Raw genomic sequence first — 17358 nt, 5'->3', positions numbered from 1 at the left:
TCATCACATATCCATATGATAGACACTAATTCACACTGTCCTTATCAATAGAGATCAATGATCTCCTTATTCGTTAATCAGATTATTAAGAGAGCAGAAAGGGGAAGCTGACATTCACCGAATGTCCACCAGATCAGCTACAACTCTGAACTGGCTGTTCTAAAGGGGACCCTCCCTGAATCCTCACCTTGGCTCATAAAGTCAGCCCTTTCCTCCTCAGGAGGCACCAGTGGTCTTTTTCTACCCTCTTTCCTAACTGGTAAGCTTGGGAAAAGAAACCGAGCACATGTAACTTAGCCCCTTCTGGGTTCCCTAGTGGCTCAGACAGTAAAGAATCTGCCTGCGATGCAGGAGACCTGGGATCGATCCCTGGGTTGGGAAGATCCCCTGGAGGAGGGCACAGCAACCCACTCCAGTATTCTTGTCTGAAGAATCCCATGGACTAAGGACCCTGGGAGCTATGTTCATGGGGTTGCAAAGAGTCAGACACAATTGAGTGACTATACTTTCACTTTCTCTTTTAGGTTTGCTCTTTTCAAAGAGCATACACACATACTCTGCTCCTCCAGAAAATAAAGGTCTACCCTTGAAGAGGCGTGCAGTGAAAATGGGGTTGGGAAAAAAACCTGCAGGTCCTAATCTGTAGGTTCAGTTCAGGGGTAAGACAATAAAAAACATCCCCCAAAGAGCCACAGTACGAAGTCATGGTCTCAAATTCAGCTCTACTTATAATAAAGTTCATGTTCCCATGTCCCTCTGCCTGTCTCTTACATCTTATTCCTTAATTCACTCTCAGGTCAAAGGAAAGATGAGAGTATAATTTACTTATAATCCAAAAACTGAAGGTCAGTGAGGTAAAGTGATTTGCCCGAAGTGCAAAGTTGGTTATAGAACCAAATTTTAAAGAGAATTCTGATTCCACGTTTCCACACAGCTTCATCAGGGATTCGTAACAGAAAAAAAAGGAACAACAACTCAGTTATACTACTAACCTGACAAACAAATTTGACATCTGGTGAGGATCTATTGAAGGGTTTCGGGAAAACATAGAAGTTAAAAGACTTCGTTATATACCTGGGGAAAATAAGATAAAAGGAGACTTAGGGTGTTATATTATGCCATGACAAAAGAATTCCCACCACTTGTTAAAACAACCTACTTTGAATCTGTGTAGTCATACTTAAAAGTGCAAAGGCCAAACTGAAACAGCAAAAAGTCCATGGAATGCTGGAAAAGGGAAATAAAATATCTGTCAAAACAATGCTGTATAGTCGACATGAGCAACAGTATTTGCAATCAGGTAGGTTTTCTGATTATTCTACTTGACTTTGGCAGAATACTTCTGATCCAAACCGATTATAGATTATCTATCAGGAGCATTATTAATTTATGAATATTTCTTACTATTTTTCCCAACTAAGCACTTATGCATCATCCAGAGCATCATAGTAAACCTATTTCCAAATGATTAAAATAACCACATCATATTTCCTGTAAATGAAATTAACAATGAAAATACTAAACCTTCCCCAAAATGTTTTCCAGCAAACAATTATTTTTGCTGTTGTTTTAAATACCACTAAATATCAATTCATAGCTGGGGTTGAGAACTTAATAAGCAAGCTTGACAATTTTATTCCTCTATAATTTAACATATGCAAGACCAACATGGGAAAAAAAAATGAGATTTTCTAGCACACCCACTTACCTTTTTAAGCTTCTGATACCTTTCTTCTGCAGTGTCAAAACCATTTGTTAATGCGGTGACTGAAGGTCCATCGCTGATTCCTAGATTTTAAGAAAAAAAATTTTAACCTATTCGTAAATGCTAACAGAAAATGTCAGTCAACTATTCAATGGCTCTATAATTTCTTATTTTTATGAATTAAAACTAACTGGAAGTGCTCTTTATTTCACTTTTTCAAAATTAGCATGAATTTCGCAGGCTAACAAGCCAAACCCTGTAATAGAGAATTCAGAGATACAAATGTTTCAATTTGAGAATGGACAGTTTCAGTATCTAAAACAGATTTCAAATAAAGAAAACCCTATAGATATCTCACCAAAAAATTATTAGAACTAATAAATGAATTCAGCAGAGTTGCAGGATACAAAATTAATATTCAGAAATCCACTGTAAATTTCTATACACTAATAACAAACCATCAAAAAGAGAAATTATAAAAACGATCCCACTGACAATTGCATCAAAAAGAATAAAACACCTAGGACTATATTTAACCAAGGTGAAAGACCTGTCCTCTGAGAATTATAAGACACTGGTGAAAGCAATTGAAGAAAACATGAAAAACAGAAATGCTCATGAACTGGAGGAATTAATACTGTTAAAATGCCCATATTACCCAAAACAATCTATAGATTCAATGCAATCTCTATCAAAATACCTACGGCATTTTTCACAGAGCTAAACAAATAATCCTAAAATTTGTATAGAACCACAAAAGACCCCGAACAACCACAGCAATCTTGAGATACCACCTCACATCTGTCAGAATGGCCATTCTCAAAAACACAAGAAATAACAAATGTTGGCAAGGATGTGGAGAAAAGAAAACTATCATGTACTGTTGGCGGGAATGTCAATTGGTGCAGGCACTATAGAAAACAGTATAAAGCTTCCTCGAAATATTAAAAATAGAACTAACATATGATCCAGCAATTCCACTTCTGGATATTCATCAGAAGAAAACAAAAATTATTTTTTCTTCAATAATTCTAACTGAAAAAGATATATACATCCCTAGGTCACTACAGCATTACTTAAAATAGCAAAGATAGAAGTAACTTAAGTGTCCAAGGATAAATGAAAAGATAAAGATTCTATACATATGTAAAGATGCTATAAATGTGTGTGAGTATGTGTGCGTGTGTGTGTATACATGCATATATATGCATACATGGGGCTTCCCTGATGGCTCAGATGGTAAAGAATCTGCCTGCAATGTGGCAGACCAGGGGTTGAGAAGATCCCCTGGAGAAGGGAATCGCTACCCACTCCAGTATTCTTGCTTAGAGGATTCCACGGATAGAGGAGCCTGACGGGCTCCAGTCCATGGGATTGCAAAGAATTTGTGTAAAGAAATATTATTCAACCATAAAAAAGAAAAAAAAAAAAAAACAACCTTGTAATATGGATGGACCTAGAAGGTACTATGCTAAGTGAGTGAAATAAGTCAGACAAAGAAAGGCAAATACTGATGATTTCATTTACTGATAAAATCTTAAAAAAAGAAAAGAAAAGAAAAGAAACAGAAAGAGACTTATTGATACAGAGAGTAAACTGATGGTTGCCAGAGTGAAGGAGGGGAGTTTGGGGGGGGGGGGCCAAATAGGTAAAGGAGTTTAAGAGGTACAAACTTTCACTTATAAAATAAGTCAGTCACAGCACAGAGAATATAGCCAATAATATAGCTGACAAGAACTTTGTATGGTAACAAATGGTAACTAGACTTAGCGAGGTAATCAATCCATAATGTATAAAAATACCAAATCAGTGTTATACACTTGAAACTGACATAATTGGTTGATCATAATTCAGTAATTATAATTCTATACCATTATTTATATAACTATATGTATATAATTAAGCAATTATAATCCAGTAATGGATTATGCCCAGTAAAAACAAAGTTATGCCCAGCATGGATTCCTTTAGAAAGAGCTGAAGTCTTTGAAACAAGCACAACTTGTAGCAAAAACGGCTATCTTTACCAAAAATTGGATATCTCTGATCCAAAAGAAAAAAAAGAACCTTGCAATTATAACTGTTAGTTACACTAATCTAAGTACTAGATACATGTGTACACCCACGCCAAGGCAGGCAGTGAACACGTTCACTAATGCCTAAAGGAATACCCTCATTTATTTGCAGAAGTCCAACCCTAAAGTCAGCCACAAAGCACAAATCTTGTATGAGCCCTCTTAGAGCAAATGTCTAAACTAGTCAAATTCATAGAGACAGAAACAATGATTGCTAGAGGCAGAGGGGAGGGAGGAGCTGGGAATTACTGTTCAATGTGTAGAGTTTCAGTCCTGGAAGATGAAAAAGTTCTGTGGAGATGGACGGTGGGGATGGTGGCACTCCAGTGTTACAGTCTCACTTAACTTTAAAACCACTTAAAAATGGTTAAAAGGATACATTTTATGCTATGTGTATTTCACCACACATCAAAAAAGGCCTGACCCTAACTCTCCAGCGCTGTCCCACACCTGTCCAGCTGTTTTTAAGCAGCATCAAAAGCGTAGTCTCTTATCTGCAACCCTCAGAGTTCGAACAACCACAAACCCAATCAGGAAACCCACCGCACCTCTTTCGTGCTTTTGAAACGTTTAAGAGGAAACGTGGAGACTCATGCAACCTGACCCAGAAAACTCAAACAGGGAGGAGCGACCAGCAGGTATAAGCCCAGGCCAGGGGTCAGGAGGGCGCGGGGGTGGGGGGTGGGGGTGGCGGGCAGGAGGAGGCTTGGCTATGCATTGCAGGGTGCCAGCCTCGAGCTTGCAAGCGAGGGATACCTGAAAACTCCCCATCGATGGCGAAGAAGTCGGCCTCCTCTATAGCCTGGTACACTTTGTGGAGATTACTCTGAAAATCTGCGGAGAAACCGAGAAGAGGCTCAGAACTGGTGGCCTGGCTTTCTGCCCACGGGTTACTAGGGGGATAGGGAAGGAGGGAAGGGGAGCTGCCAAGGATCCTGGGATGAGAGGACAAGTCCCTAAGGGGTGCACAGACCGGAGGGATATAAGCCCCGAGGGGTGCACGGGCCAAAGGCGAACAAGGCCCCAAGAAGCGCAAAAGGGGAGCAAACCCCTGAGGGGACTGCCTCTGCCCCAGGCCGGGTCAAGTAGACCTGCCGCGGTGAGGGCCTAGCAGGCCGGGTGAGGAAGTGCCACGAGGACGCAGGGAGGTGTACAGCGGACATGCACTGCTCCTGATTATCTCCATTCTGCGGAGTGGCCAGGCCTCCGGCCCCGCCGGGGCCCGCCTCGACCGTTCCACTCCCGAAGTTCCGCGGCGACAGCGCTGGCAGCCACGGCAGAGACCGCGGGGGCGACTTCCGGAAACAGCGCGCGCCGGCGCGCGTCACGTGCGCCTGCATCATGGTGGGGCGGGGCCAAGGGTGGGTTTCATTCCCTGGACGCAGCAGGGCTAAGAGAGTTCCAGAAAAACATCTATTTCTGCTTTATTGACTATGCCAAAGCCTTTGACTGTGTGGATCACAATAAACTGTGGAAAATTCTGAAAGAGATGGGAATACCAGACCACCTGACCTGCCTCTTGAGAAACCTGTATGCAGGTCAGGAAGCAACAGTTAGAACTGGACATGGAACAACAGACTGGTTCCAAATAGGAAAAGGAGTACGTCAAGGCTGTATACTGTCACCCTGCTTATTTAACTTATATGTAGAGTACATCATGAGAAACGCTGGGCTGGAAGAAGCACAAGCTGGAATCAAGATTGCCGGGAGAAATATCAATAACCTCAGATATGCAGATGACACCACCCTTATGGCAGAAAGTGAAGAGGAACTAAAAAGCCTCTTGATGACAGTGAAAGAGGAGAGGGAAAAAGTTGGCTTAAAGCTCAGTATTCAGAAAACTAAGATCATGGCATGTGGCCCCATCACTTCATGGGAAATAGATGGGGAAACAGTGGAAACAGTGTCAGACTTTATTTTGGGGGGCTCCAAAATCACTGCAGATGGTGATTGCAGCCATGAAATTAAAAGACGCTTACTCCTTGGAAGGAAAGTTATGACCAACCTCAGTCAGTCAGTTTAGTCACTCAGTCGTGTCCGACTCGTTGCGATCCCATGAATTGCAGCAGGCCGGGCCTCCCTGTCCATCACAAACACATGCCCATTGAGTCGGTGATGCCATCCAGCCATCTCATCCTTTGTCGTCCCCTTCTCCTCCTGCCCCCAATCCCTCCCAGCATCAGGGTCTTTTCCAATGAGTCAACTCTTCGCATCAGGTGGCAAAGTACTGGAGTTTCAGCTTCAGCATCAGTCCTTACAATGAACACCCAGGACGTACATATTTTAATGTATGTCCTTTAGGATGGACTGGTTGGATCTCCTTGCAGTCCAAGGGACTCTCAAGAGTCTTTTCCAACACCAGAGTTCAAAAGCATCAATTCTTAGGTGCTCAGCTTTCTTCACCGTCCAACTCTCAAATCCACCCATGACCACTTGAAAAACCACAGCCGTGACTAGACGGACCTTTGTTGGCAAAGTACTGTCTCTGCTTTTTAATATGCTATCTAGGTTGGTCATAACTTTCCTTCCAAGGAGTCAGCATCTTTTAATTTCATGGCTGCAATCACCATCTGCAGTGATTCTGGAGCCCAAAAAAATAAGTCTGCCGCTGTTTCCACTGCTTCCCCATCTATTTCCCATGAAAGTGATGGGACCAGATGCCATGATCTTAGTTTTCTGAATGTTGAGCTTTAAGCCAACTTTTTCACCTCCTCTTTCACTTTCATCAAGGGGCTCTTTAGTTCCTCTTCACTTTCTGCCATAAGGGTGGTGTCATCTGCATATCTGAGGTTATTGATATTTTTCCTGGCAATCTAAATTCCAGCTTGTGCTTCTTCCAGCTGTGTTTCTCATGATGTATTCTGCATATAAGTTAAATAAGCAAGGTGACAATATACAGCCTTGACGTACTCCTTTTCCTATTTGGAGCCAGTCTGTTGTTCTATGTCCAGTTCTAACTGTTGCTTCCTGACCTGCATATAGATTTCTCAAGAGGCAGGTCAGGTGGTCTGATATTCCCATCGCTTTCAGAATTTTCCACTCCAATCCCAAAGAAAGGCAATCCCAAAGAATGCTCAAACTACTGCACAACTGCACTCATCTCACACGCTAGTAAAATAATGCTCAAGATTCTCCAAGCCAGGCTTCGGCAATACACGAACCGTGAACTTCCAGATGTTCAAGCTGGTTTTAGAAAAGGCAGAGGAACCAAATTGCCAACATCTGCTGGATCATCAAAAAATCAAGAGAGTTCCAGAAAAACATCTATTTCTGCTTTATTGACTGTTCCAAAGCCTTTGACTGTATGGATCACAATAAACTCCTGCTCACTGGCAATTAAAACTCCTCAAAATAATCCCTCTTGAACCTGAAATATTTATACTCTCTCACCTGCAAGATTATAGTTAAGATTACATTTGAGTAAGTTATCTATCTAACCGAACATATTCAGGGACTTATCAAACCTGTAAAATTTACATTCTCTCACAATGGGGACCTATTGGGGATACTGTATCTTCTTTAAATGACAAATATTGCTTTTTCCCCCTAAATTAAATATATTTAACTCTCTGAATTAAAACTAGTCATGACACTGTACTAATTAAGTTACAAATCTGAAGCGACATGAGAAATTTAATATACACTACTCCTCATACATGCATTTAACATGATTATGTGTTAACATACAATGCATCTAAGAACACTTTAATGTATTTTTTTTTTTTTGGAAAACTGATCTCTAACCCAGAGGTGAAAATTGTCCCACATAATCTGCATATCTTTTCAGTCACTTATCAGCTATTTTGTTATCTTAATTCCAGATGATAACATTTGACTGGGGAATATCTGAATACTCACATTTTTACTAGCTCAACAGCTTTAGAACACAGACTAAAAGCTGGGTGTCACACCTAGCGGAAGAGGAAATTCTCTGCACACACTTCATGCTACACAATCTAGAGATTCAGGCTAGTTTTGTCACGCTTATTTCTCAACAGTTGAAAATTAGTCCTTAAAGCTTAACTAATGACTGTTGCCCTCAAGAGAGATTCTCAGGACATCCAAACGGTGTTTCCAAGGAAGCTGGTGTCTTTGCTGTTCTTGTCAGAACGGTAGCGCCCTGAGCGACCTGCGCAAAGCAGGCAGTCACTGTCTACAGCACTCCGCGGCTCAAGCTACAGTTACGGGCAGAGTCAGAATCAACCCTGACCCCTTAACTGAGGGCTCCTCCTTAGGTATCATTTATTAACTTTTCATGCTTGTATCTTTAAAAGCAAAAAGGAAAATAATTATTTTCGCAATGACTAATTTCTCAGAGAAATATTTATGTTGCTCCGAGGAGGAGTCATCAGTGGTTCAGGTTCTAGTTCTTAGATGAGTTGACTAGTCTGAGGTTTACACAGTAAATATAATCTATGGATACAAATGCTGACTTTTGAAGCCCACAGGAAATCATAAATGCTTGAAACCCACACTATCAATTATCAGATGAAAATCTAATTAGCACGTCCAGCTTTTGGCAGTAGCCAATCTTTGAAAATACCAGTCAGGATTTTATTGGGAAGGATAATGGAAAGGCTACTGTTGTGAATACTACAGTCGCACACGTTGCTGTGAAACAATGAACACATTGGATACATTTTTTAGTTCTGTATTTAACGCAGCTGATTAAAAAGCTAATTTCATTCCCCTTCTGTATTACTATTCTTCTAGTGTACAGCTGCCAACCACAGTTAAATCTGATGAGTCCCCATGTTGAGTTAATCAATTTGATAACATCAGACATTATTAGGAAAGCGCACATAATACGGTCACAGTGTCTACTATCAAAAGCATATGCACCAAAGCTTTTGTTTTCCCAGGACACTGCAACCGCTTAAAGTAGCTTAGCCTTATTTTGCTTTGTTTTGAAAAGAATTTTAAAAGAACAAAACTTCTTTATTTCTTCCTTAGGTCAATACAAAAAATTATTCTGTAACAATATTAATACCATGATTAACTTTTTCTTTATCGATGTTTATATAATGAAATAATCCCGGAATCACAGTCACGATTAGAAATAAAGACCAACAAAAATATAAATGCTCACAATGTAAAATAGTATCCCATGATAATATCCTGAGAGATTTTTCTATTCTGTTTTTGTTTACAATGACTAAAGACTACTTCAAAACACAAGGCCCCTAAGCCCCAAGGCCTTTGGTCTTTTACTTTTAACTCTCCCTGCCAACCTTAGGTGGGCTTCCCGGGCATGGCCATCCGACACCAGCGCCCTCTAAGACCAGCGGAGCACGCAGCTTCCTCGGGAGGCTCCCGGCCCCCTGCACACGCGTCCCCTTGGGTGAGGAAGCACCGGGGCACCCGGAGCCGCCCAGGGCAACAGCAGAGTCAGCCGCCGGAAGGAGAGTGGAAGGAAGCACGCGGGTTTTCACCAGGGTGCCCGCTTCTGTGTCGCCCTCCAGCCTATTCCGCCTTCCCCGCTGGCTCGCCTAACTCCCACTCCCATGACAGCTCCATCTCCAGGGTCAGGGGAGCGCCGCTGCTGGCCCAGTCACCTTTCCAGGCGGGTCACCACTCGTGACTGGCCCCCAGCCTTCACCCCCCTGTCCTAGACCTCATCCGCATGTGCGCGGCGCTGCCTGACAGCGGAGGGCAGGCAGTGGTGGGGGAGAGCACCTCTCTGACGGCTGATCGGTTGGCCACCGTTTGCGGCCGCGACCTGAGCCCCAGCATCTCTAAGCCCCGTCACCCGCGCCCCAGATGCCCAGGTGCAACCCCCGTCGGGCTCTGCGTTTCACCTTCCCTCTCCCTCCTCACTGGTTTCCTCCCCTAGACGTGCAAACGGCCTGAGGCCTCCTCCGTTCCTTATACAAAAGTCCTTCAACCGGGCCTCTCCTCCCCAGGACTGCATGCACCCACGGGCGCAGGCTACACAAGGAGCTCCGGTTGCGCCCTGCACTCCTCCCCAGCCCAGAGCACCGAGGGTGACTACTCCTCCGACGCTGCCCCTGCTGAGGCACCCGGGGCCTGTGGCCACGCAGTGGACACTAAAGTCCTCTCTGACCTGGCACTTCTCTGCGCACTCCACAGACCTGAAAAAGCGCTTTCTTACTGGAAATTCAACTTCTTGGCTTCCATGACAGTCCCCCTGCCTGGGATAATTACCCACTCAATTGTGAGCTTAATAAAATGAACAACTGTCACCGTTTCTTGTTTACCCTTCTCAATTTTCAAAACAGAGATGTCAGCCAGGATCTGCTCATTTGAAGTATACACAAAGTATACTTTGGTGCTTCTGAAGTAGACACAAAGACCCGGATTAAGTGGCAAATGTGCAGCCATCTATGTCATTCCTCTCAGTATTCCGGATTTAAAAAAAAAAAAAAAAATTCCTGAACTCCAGGTGCCTTACAACGCTGTGTTACTTTCTCTTGCCCAGCAGAGTGAGTCAGTAACACACACACACACACACACACACGTCCCCTCTGCTGTAGACCTCCTTCCCATCCGGGTCATCCCGGAGCACCGGGCAGGGTTCCCTGGCTGCGTGGCGGGTCCTCATCACTTGCCTACTTCACACAGCGCATCAGCAGTGTCTGTGCGTCAATCCCAACCTCCCGATTCAGCCCACCCCCTCCTCCCCACGGGAACCAGAAGTTTGTTCCCTACGTCCATGACTATTTCTGCTTTGCAGGTAAGTTCACTTGTACCAATTCTCTAGGCTCCATGTATAAGCAACGTTATATGGTATTTCTCTCTGTCTGACGTACTTCACTCTGTATCACAATCTGCAGATCCATCCACGTCACTGCTAATGGCATTATTCCATCCTTTCTACGGCTGAGTAACACTCCACCGTATATGCATACCACTTCTTCTTGGTCCCTTCCTCAGCCAATAAATATTTAGGTTGCTTCCATGTCCCAGCTACTGTAAATAATGTGGCTAGCATACATCCTTTCAAATTATAGTTTTTTCAGGCTATATGCTCAGGAGTGGGATCATGTAATAGCTCTATTTTAGCTTTTCAAGGAATCTCCATACTGTTCACAATAGTGTCTATACCAATTTACATTCCCACCAACAGTGAAGGAAGGTTCTCTTTTCTCCATACCCTCTCTAGCATTTATCGTTTGTAGAGTTTTTGATGATGGTCATTCTAATTGGTAATACCTCACTGTACTTTGATTTGTATTTCTCTAATAATTAGGGCTTCCCAGCTGGCACAGTGGTAAAGAATCCATCTGCCAATGCAGGAAACGCAGGTTCAATCCCTGGGTTGGGAAGATTCCCCAGAGTAGGAAACAGCAACCCACTCCAGTATTCTTGCCTGGAAAATTCTATGGACAGAGGAACCTGGCAGGTACAATCCATGGGGTCTCAAAGAGTTGGACATAACTGAGCATGCATGTACACAATAATTAATGATGTTGAACATCTTTCCATGTTTTTTTGGCCATACGCATGTCTTCTTTGGAGAAATGTCTATTTAGATCTTTCACCAATTTTTGATTGGGTTGTGTGTTTCTTTGATACTGAGCTGCATGAGTTGTTTGTATATTCTGGAGATTAATCCCTTATCTGTTGCTTTGTTTGCAAGTATCTGCTTCCATTCTGAGGGAGTAGGCTAGATCTTACAAATGGATCAAGCCACTCCATGCATGCTCAGTCATGTCTGACTCTTTGTGACCCTATGGACTATACAGTCCATGGAATTCTCCAGGCCAGAATACTCCAGGGGGTAGCCTTTCCCTTCTCCTGGGGATCTTCCCAACCCATGGATCAAAGCCCGGTCTCCCCCATTGCAGGCCGATTCTTTACCACCTGAGCCACAAGGGAAGCCCAAGAATACTGGAGTGGGTAGTCTATCCCTTCTCCAGGGGATCTTCCTGACCTAGGAATTGAACCGGGGGGTCTCCTGCATTGCAGGCAGATTCTCTACCAGCTGAGCTCTCTGGCATCTCACTGCCCAGATCATGCTTGGGCATTCTGGCCTTATGGTTTGTTGTGGGATTAAAAAAAAAAATCCTATTAAACCCATCACCCATATACTATAGGCAGTGTTATGAAGAAATCATTTCCAGCATCTGATCCCAGTGAGTCTCCTTTGGAGGCACCCACAAGGGGGCTCTATTTGAGGATTAAGTCCTAAGAAAAAGATTTTAAATGGTATTCTCCCAAACCCCATTCACCCTTCCCACTTTTTTTTTTTCTTTTGCTATAGGAAATTTAGAGTCAAATTCATGGTTGAGTCCCAAGAATTGTGGGACTTGAAGACATGAATATTCAATGTTTCCGTCTTGTTCCTCTACCCCTACTGATTCTGTAGAGGTTGGGAGCAAAGGTTAGACTTCTGAGGCTAGCATTCTACCTCCATCTCCCAGAATGTTAAATGTCGGCAAGTTACTCAATTCCTGTAAGCATCACTTTCTCAAGTGCACAACACAGGTAAGAGCAGTCCCCACCTCCTACGGCTGGTGTAAGAAACACGCACCTAGATCACAGGGAGCACCCGACAAATGCTAACTATGCTGTCGCTGCTGGTGCTGTGGCTATCATCACTCACCGCAAACCCTCTGTGCGGAGACAGGAGCACAGACGCACAAATAAACTGCAGTCTGGCGTGCCCAATCTCGAGGTTTGTTACTGAAGAAGAAAACAGACAAAACAGGGAGGTGGGAGGTTTAAGCCTATCTGTTCTAAGTTATTATGGATCTATGCTGTTTCACCAAAACTTTAATAAAAAAGGATTAAATACAACACTACTTTGGTATTGTTTAGATATAATGATGTATTTTATAAAATATGTGTATGTTTTAAAAAGCTTACCCTGAGTCCTAAATATCTAGACCAAAATTTATAATATTAGTATAAATATTAGTATAAAGTCAGGTCTTTGAGTGCTCCTTTTAAGTTGACTCACATATCATTACAGCTCTTAAACAAAAGACCCCACCCAACTATAAACGCTTTAAAAGATAAGCATCCTCCACTCTGTTGAGATGACCCTATTAGCATGTTCCAAAGAGAGACTCAAGAAGCAGCTGATCTGGTAGCCTATTACTGTCAGAGCAGCCAAATATCAATTATCCCAAAGCCAATACCACACGGTAACTGGCAGATGCTCCTCAGAAATTCTATTCCACATGTTAACTCATTTACTTAAGAAGCTGAACTTAAACACATTAAAGATCTTTGTGTAAATGGTATCTTTCTGACTTTATGAACTAATGCCTGAGGAAAATGAGTAAAAGATGGAAAGATGGAAAACCATGGTTTGCTCACCTAACTCAATTGGCTGTCGGAACACCCCAGCTGTCCCAATGGCTCAGGATGTGAGGCGCCAACAGACCGCTGCATCCCAGCCACACGTGTCCTCTCCCCTGCAAGCCAACTGTTTCTGCTCCCATCCTCATCACGGAAGGGGGGACACTAATCCAGGAGGTAGATCTCTGTTTCACAACACCTACGTCACACCTGCTTTTACTCATCAGAAGGAAGTTCTTGTCCTCTGCACACTTAGAAAACAAACTAGCACAACTCTTAAGAGTTTTATGTCTTTCTGAGACTAAAGACTTTATAAACTGAAACTTGAGACTACGCTAAGGTTTAAACAGTATGACCATCCTGGTGGTTTTCTAAAGATGTGAAAATGAGTTCTTTCATCATCATGTATAAGAACTGACTTTTTAAAAAAAAGATCATATTTCATATGTGATAAATTGCTACAATTTACAGGAACTCAGTATTTGGTTACTAGTAAGCAATGTAAGGGTGTTGTAGAATCCTTTAAAAACTTTAGAAATTATCATTGAAAGTCCCTTTTAAAGTATGATATTAGAAAAGACTTCTGTCTATGTAGAAGTTAAGGCAAACCACCGAGTTGGGGATATTGTTTTTTAAATTAAAACTACACTATGAAATTGTTGCCACAGACAACAATTTGGTACAGGCTTACAATTTACAACTGTTTTCTAAATCTTTTTTGTTTTCTAATTCTTAAAAAAAAAGAGCATTATAAACATACATAATATGTGGATTAATAATAGTGTCTTCAAATTTTATAACATACCCATTGAGCTTACCATATGTATAATGATTCATTAAACAAAACAAGGGCTTCCAACAAAACAGGAGTAGCAGAGCAGAAACCACTTTCATAACTCAGATGTTTTCAAGGACACAGATTCTATTCTAAATGATATCAAGGAAAGAATAACATTTTAATTAAAAAAATTTTTTTTTTACTTTTGTGCAACAGTGAATTGCTTTTCATAAAGAAATTTAAATTCTCCTTCAATCTCTGTGTCCTCTGGGCCCTAGTTCTCTTCTCCGTTTGACAACTTGTTTCTACAAAAAGAAGTCTAGGGAATACTTTTGAAAGAAAAGAGAATTCAAAGCAAGTATTATCTTTAATGAATGTAAGATGGATTTTGCAATCTATCCACCTAGTTCCATATATTTTCTACCTGTAACTCTTGTTGATACTATAAAGCAGAAAAAGGTAAACAAAATCAGTGAATTTTATTTCTGAATTGGGAAAGTTCTCTACATAACTTTATCCTGAAATCTTTCACAGAAATCTTCCCTATAAGGAACTGGATCACCATGAATCTCTTCAAATATGCTAAATCATTCAACAAGCAATTTCCACAGGGTAGCTATGATGTAAGGTAATTTTTCTACATGCAATCATACACATGCAATAAGCTTTGGTCATCAAATTCTACTCTAAAAAAACATTTCAGCATTTGAGTGATTTTTTTTAAATAATACTGTTCTTTCGTGAGAAGAAATAGTACAGTAACAATGCAACATTTTCACTAACTATTTAGAGAAAAGGGAAAAAAACTAATATCTTAGAAAACCATGCCTCCAAAATAACTTAAATATTACTTTACAAAAATTAGCAGATCTTGGGATCATAAGTGAATACACACACATACTTACAAATATTAACAAGTAGTGTGTGCACATGCATGTGTGCAAGCCACCCCCCCCCCAACACACACACACACACACACACAGATCCCACAGACAGTGATCTAGTGATCTAGAGCCTTGTGTTTTCAGGAGAGAGGAGACAGCCGTTCAGTGGGCCAGCCATCACTCATAAAACCCCACAGAGGTACTGGTTGATAACATTCATGTTCTACATATTTCCCATAATCTAAAGTACCTTTTCATGACTTTCTGCCCACTGCAACACTCATTTTAAAAACAGATGTCAAATGCAAATCAAAACTACAATGAGGTATCATCTCACACTGGGCAGAATGGCCATCATCAAATAGTTTACAAACAATAGCTAGGACATGGAAGCAATCCTGATGTCCTTCAGCAGATGAATGGATAAGGAAGTCGCGGTACACATACACAATGGACTATTACTCAGCTATAAAAAGGAACGCATCTGAGTCAGTTCTAATGAGGCGGATGAACCCAGCGCCTATTATACAGAGTGAAGTAAATCAGAAAGAGAAAGACAAATATCGCATATTAACACACATATATGGGATCTAGAAAGGCGGTACCAACGATCCTATGTCCAAACAGGGCAGCAAAGGAGACACAGATGTAAGAACAGTCTCTAGGACACGGCTGGATGAGACGGCGGGACGACTGGAGAGGAGAGCGCTGGAACATGTGTGTTGCCACAGGTACAGTAGCAGCCATGGGAGTGTGACGTACCCGCAAGGAGCGCAGGGCAGGTGCTCCCTGGCAAGCTGCAGGGCCGGGTGGGGAGGGGTTCAGGAGGGAGGGGTCACGCGGATGTAAGTCAGAGGCCTCCACAATACTCTCCGGGGATCGTCTTCCAATTAAAATAAATTCATTCATTAAAAAACGAAACACAGATGTCAGAAGTCCTGCAAGGCCGTGAAGACACGCTGGCCCCGCAGCCCTTCCCGGCCTCCAGGGCGCCCCGGCCCCGGCCCAGAGCCTCCCTGGCGGCGGAGCGCCCGACGCCCAGCGCTGGCGGCCGCAGGGCAGCCGTGTCACGAGCCCCCTCCACCACTAAAGCCATTCACCTCTGGCCTTAGACTCAACCAAGCTACTTTGTTTAAAATAAACGTGTCTTTCTAACTGACCATTCCATGATAGAACTGTACACCTAGTCTCACACGAGGCTGCGTGGCAGGTGCCCGCACACACAGCCCCGCGGAGCGCAGCGGCCGTCCTGGCCGGACTCTGCAGAGGGGGCAGCGGGGCACGCCCGCCGGGAGAGAGGGCGCGTGTGGCCGTCCGGCCGCCTCCGCCTCCCCGACGCCGGCCTCAGGGAAACGCACTCCGAACAAACCATTCCGGAGACACGCGCCTCCGCCCCAGGACCTGAGCGAGCCCCCCGCAGTGGACCCCGGGCTCGGAGAGGAAGTGTGTGTCAGCTGTGACAACGGGACCCCCAGCCACGGTCTGCCAGTGTGGGAGTACACGGAGATCTCCGCTAAAACTGCTCTAAAAATAAGGCGCATTCAAAAAATAATTTGCAGGTACCAAACACCACCCCAGACTTCACTTGTATTAAAATGGTACCTTAAAGTTGCCAAAGATTCTCCGTATTTCAGGATAAGTCTTTTACTGCGTTTAAGTCAAAATATCATGGTAAATACCTTATTCTTACCAGAAGTTAGAGCCATGTTTAGAAGACCACCACCAAAAGAAATGTGATTGTTAAAATCAACATAAGGATCTGGGTTTTCGTAGCTTTACTGTCATTATTAATAAAGAATACTGTAGAAAGGCAAAGCTCTTTTAAAGTGGCCATTCAAAAGCAGTACATTAATAGGTGACTTTTTTCGATAGACCATGAATCAGCTTAAGCCGTTTTTCTCCTTTTTACTATCACTGCTCACCCCTCTCTCAGCAAGACCATTCCCAGGGCCACGACTCATCCCCTCTCGTGCTCCAGTCTACCCTTGGTGACATCTCCCGCTTCCGTCCCGCAGTCACGGTCTCCGCTCCCTGATGCGCCTCCACCTCCCATCCACGCGTCGGCCCGCCATATCTCCAGGGCGTCCGCTTGCCCCGCCCTGCTGACACCCCATCCGTCCGGTGCCGGCTTGGCCTCCTTCATCGTGTAATTAACGCATGATTTACTGAGCAATCACACGGTTATGTGCACTGTCAGCTCTCCTCATTAACCTTTTCTTTTTAGATCCATTTCTAACACTCATTTCTCCTAGGAAGGGATTTGTTTTTCATGGCAGTGGCTGAACACATGAGAAGCAGATCTGAATAAAGAAAAGCAAAAACACAGAACATAGGAGTTACATCAGGGGTAGATTTCTTTATGATTATTAACCTGCAGTCCTGGAGGATGAAGAAAGATGAGGTGAATGCCAGTCTGTATACTGCACATTTTCTACAAAATACTGATACTTTCTCCAAATTAAAAACAGAGAGACGAAAGTGACGGTGACATGTTTAGTACTAGACACTGAGTATTTTTTGGTTCCAAATGTACCTTGAAGCTAAAAAGAAAAAGTAAGAAGCCAGAAGAGTCCTAACACATGAAACTTTCCTTCCCTTTAGCGGGGCAAGGCGTGCAGCAAAGCAGCAGCGCTGTGCCGTCCAGAACCG

General features: G+C 43.0%; 1 protein-coding gene across 8 annotated transcripts in view; it reads right to left on the bottom strand.

Annotated features, from left to right (window-relative positions):
- Positions 1 to 17358, bottom strand: part of LOC122696617 (poly(A)-specific ribonuclease PARN-like) — a 256073-nt gene that overhangs the window by 188457 nt on the left and 50258 nt on the right. For 2 of the 8 annotated variants that reach the window (XM_043906867.1, XM_043906875.1), the window contains exons 4-7: positions 4537 to 4614; positions 1709 to 1794; positions 1160 to 1227; positions 993 to 1074 (exon numbers count right to left, since the gene is read on the bottom strand). In XM_043906867.1, the coding sequence (XP_043762802.1) occupies positions 993 to 1074; positions 1160 to 1227; positions 1709 to 1794; positions 4537 to 4614 (314 nt within the window). Of the gene's footprint in view, positions 1 to 992; positions 1075 to 1159; positions 1228 to 1708; positions 1795 to 4536; positions 4615 to 4871; positions 5002 to 17358 lie in introns of those variants that run through there. The other 6 variants (XM_043906869.1, XM_043906870.1, XM_043906873.1 and 3 more) reach the window with 5 other exon arrangements.

This window comes from Cervus elaphus, chromosome 6, assembly GCF_910594005.1.
Source record: "Cervus elaphus chromosome 6, mCerEla1.1, whole genome shotgun sequence".
NCBI lineage: Eukaryota > Metazoa > Chordata > Mammalia > Artiodactyla > Cervidae > Cervus > Cervus elaphus.
The sequence above is the reverse complement of the archived record's forward strand: the minus strand, read 5'-3'. Positions and strand labels throughout refer to the sequence as shown.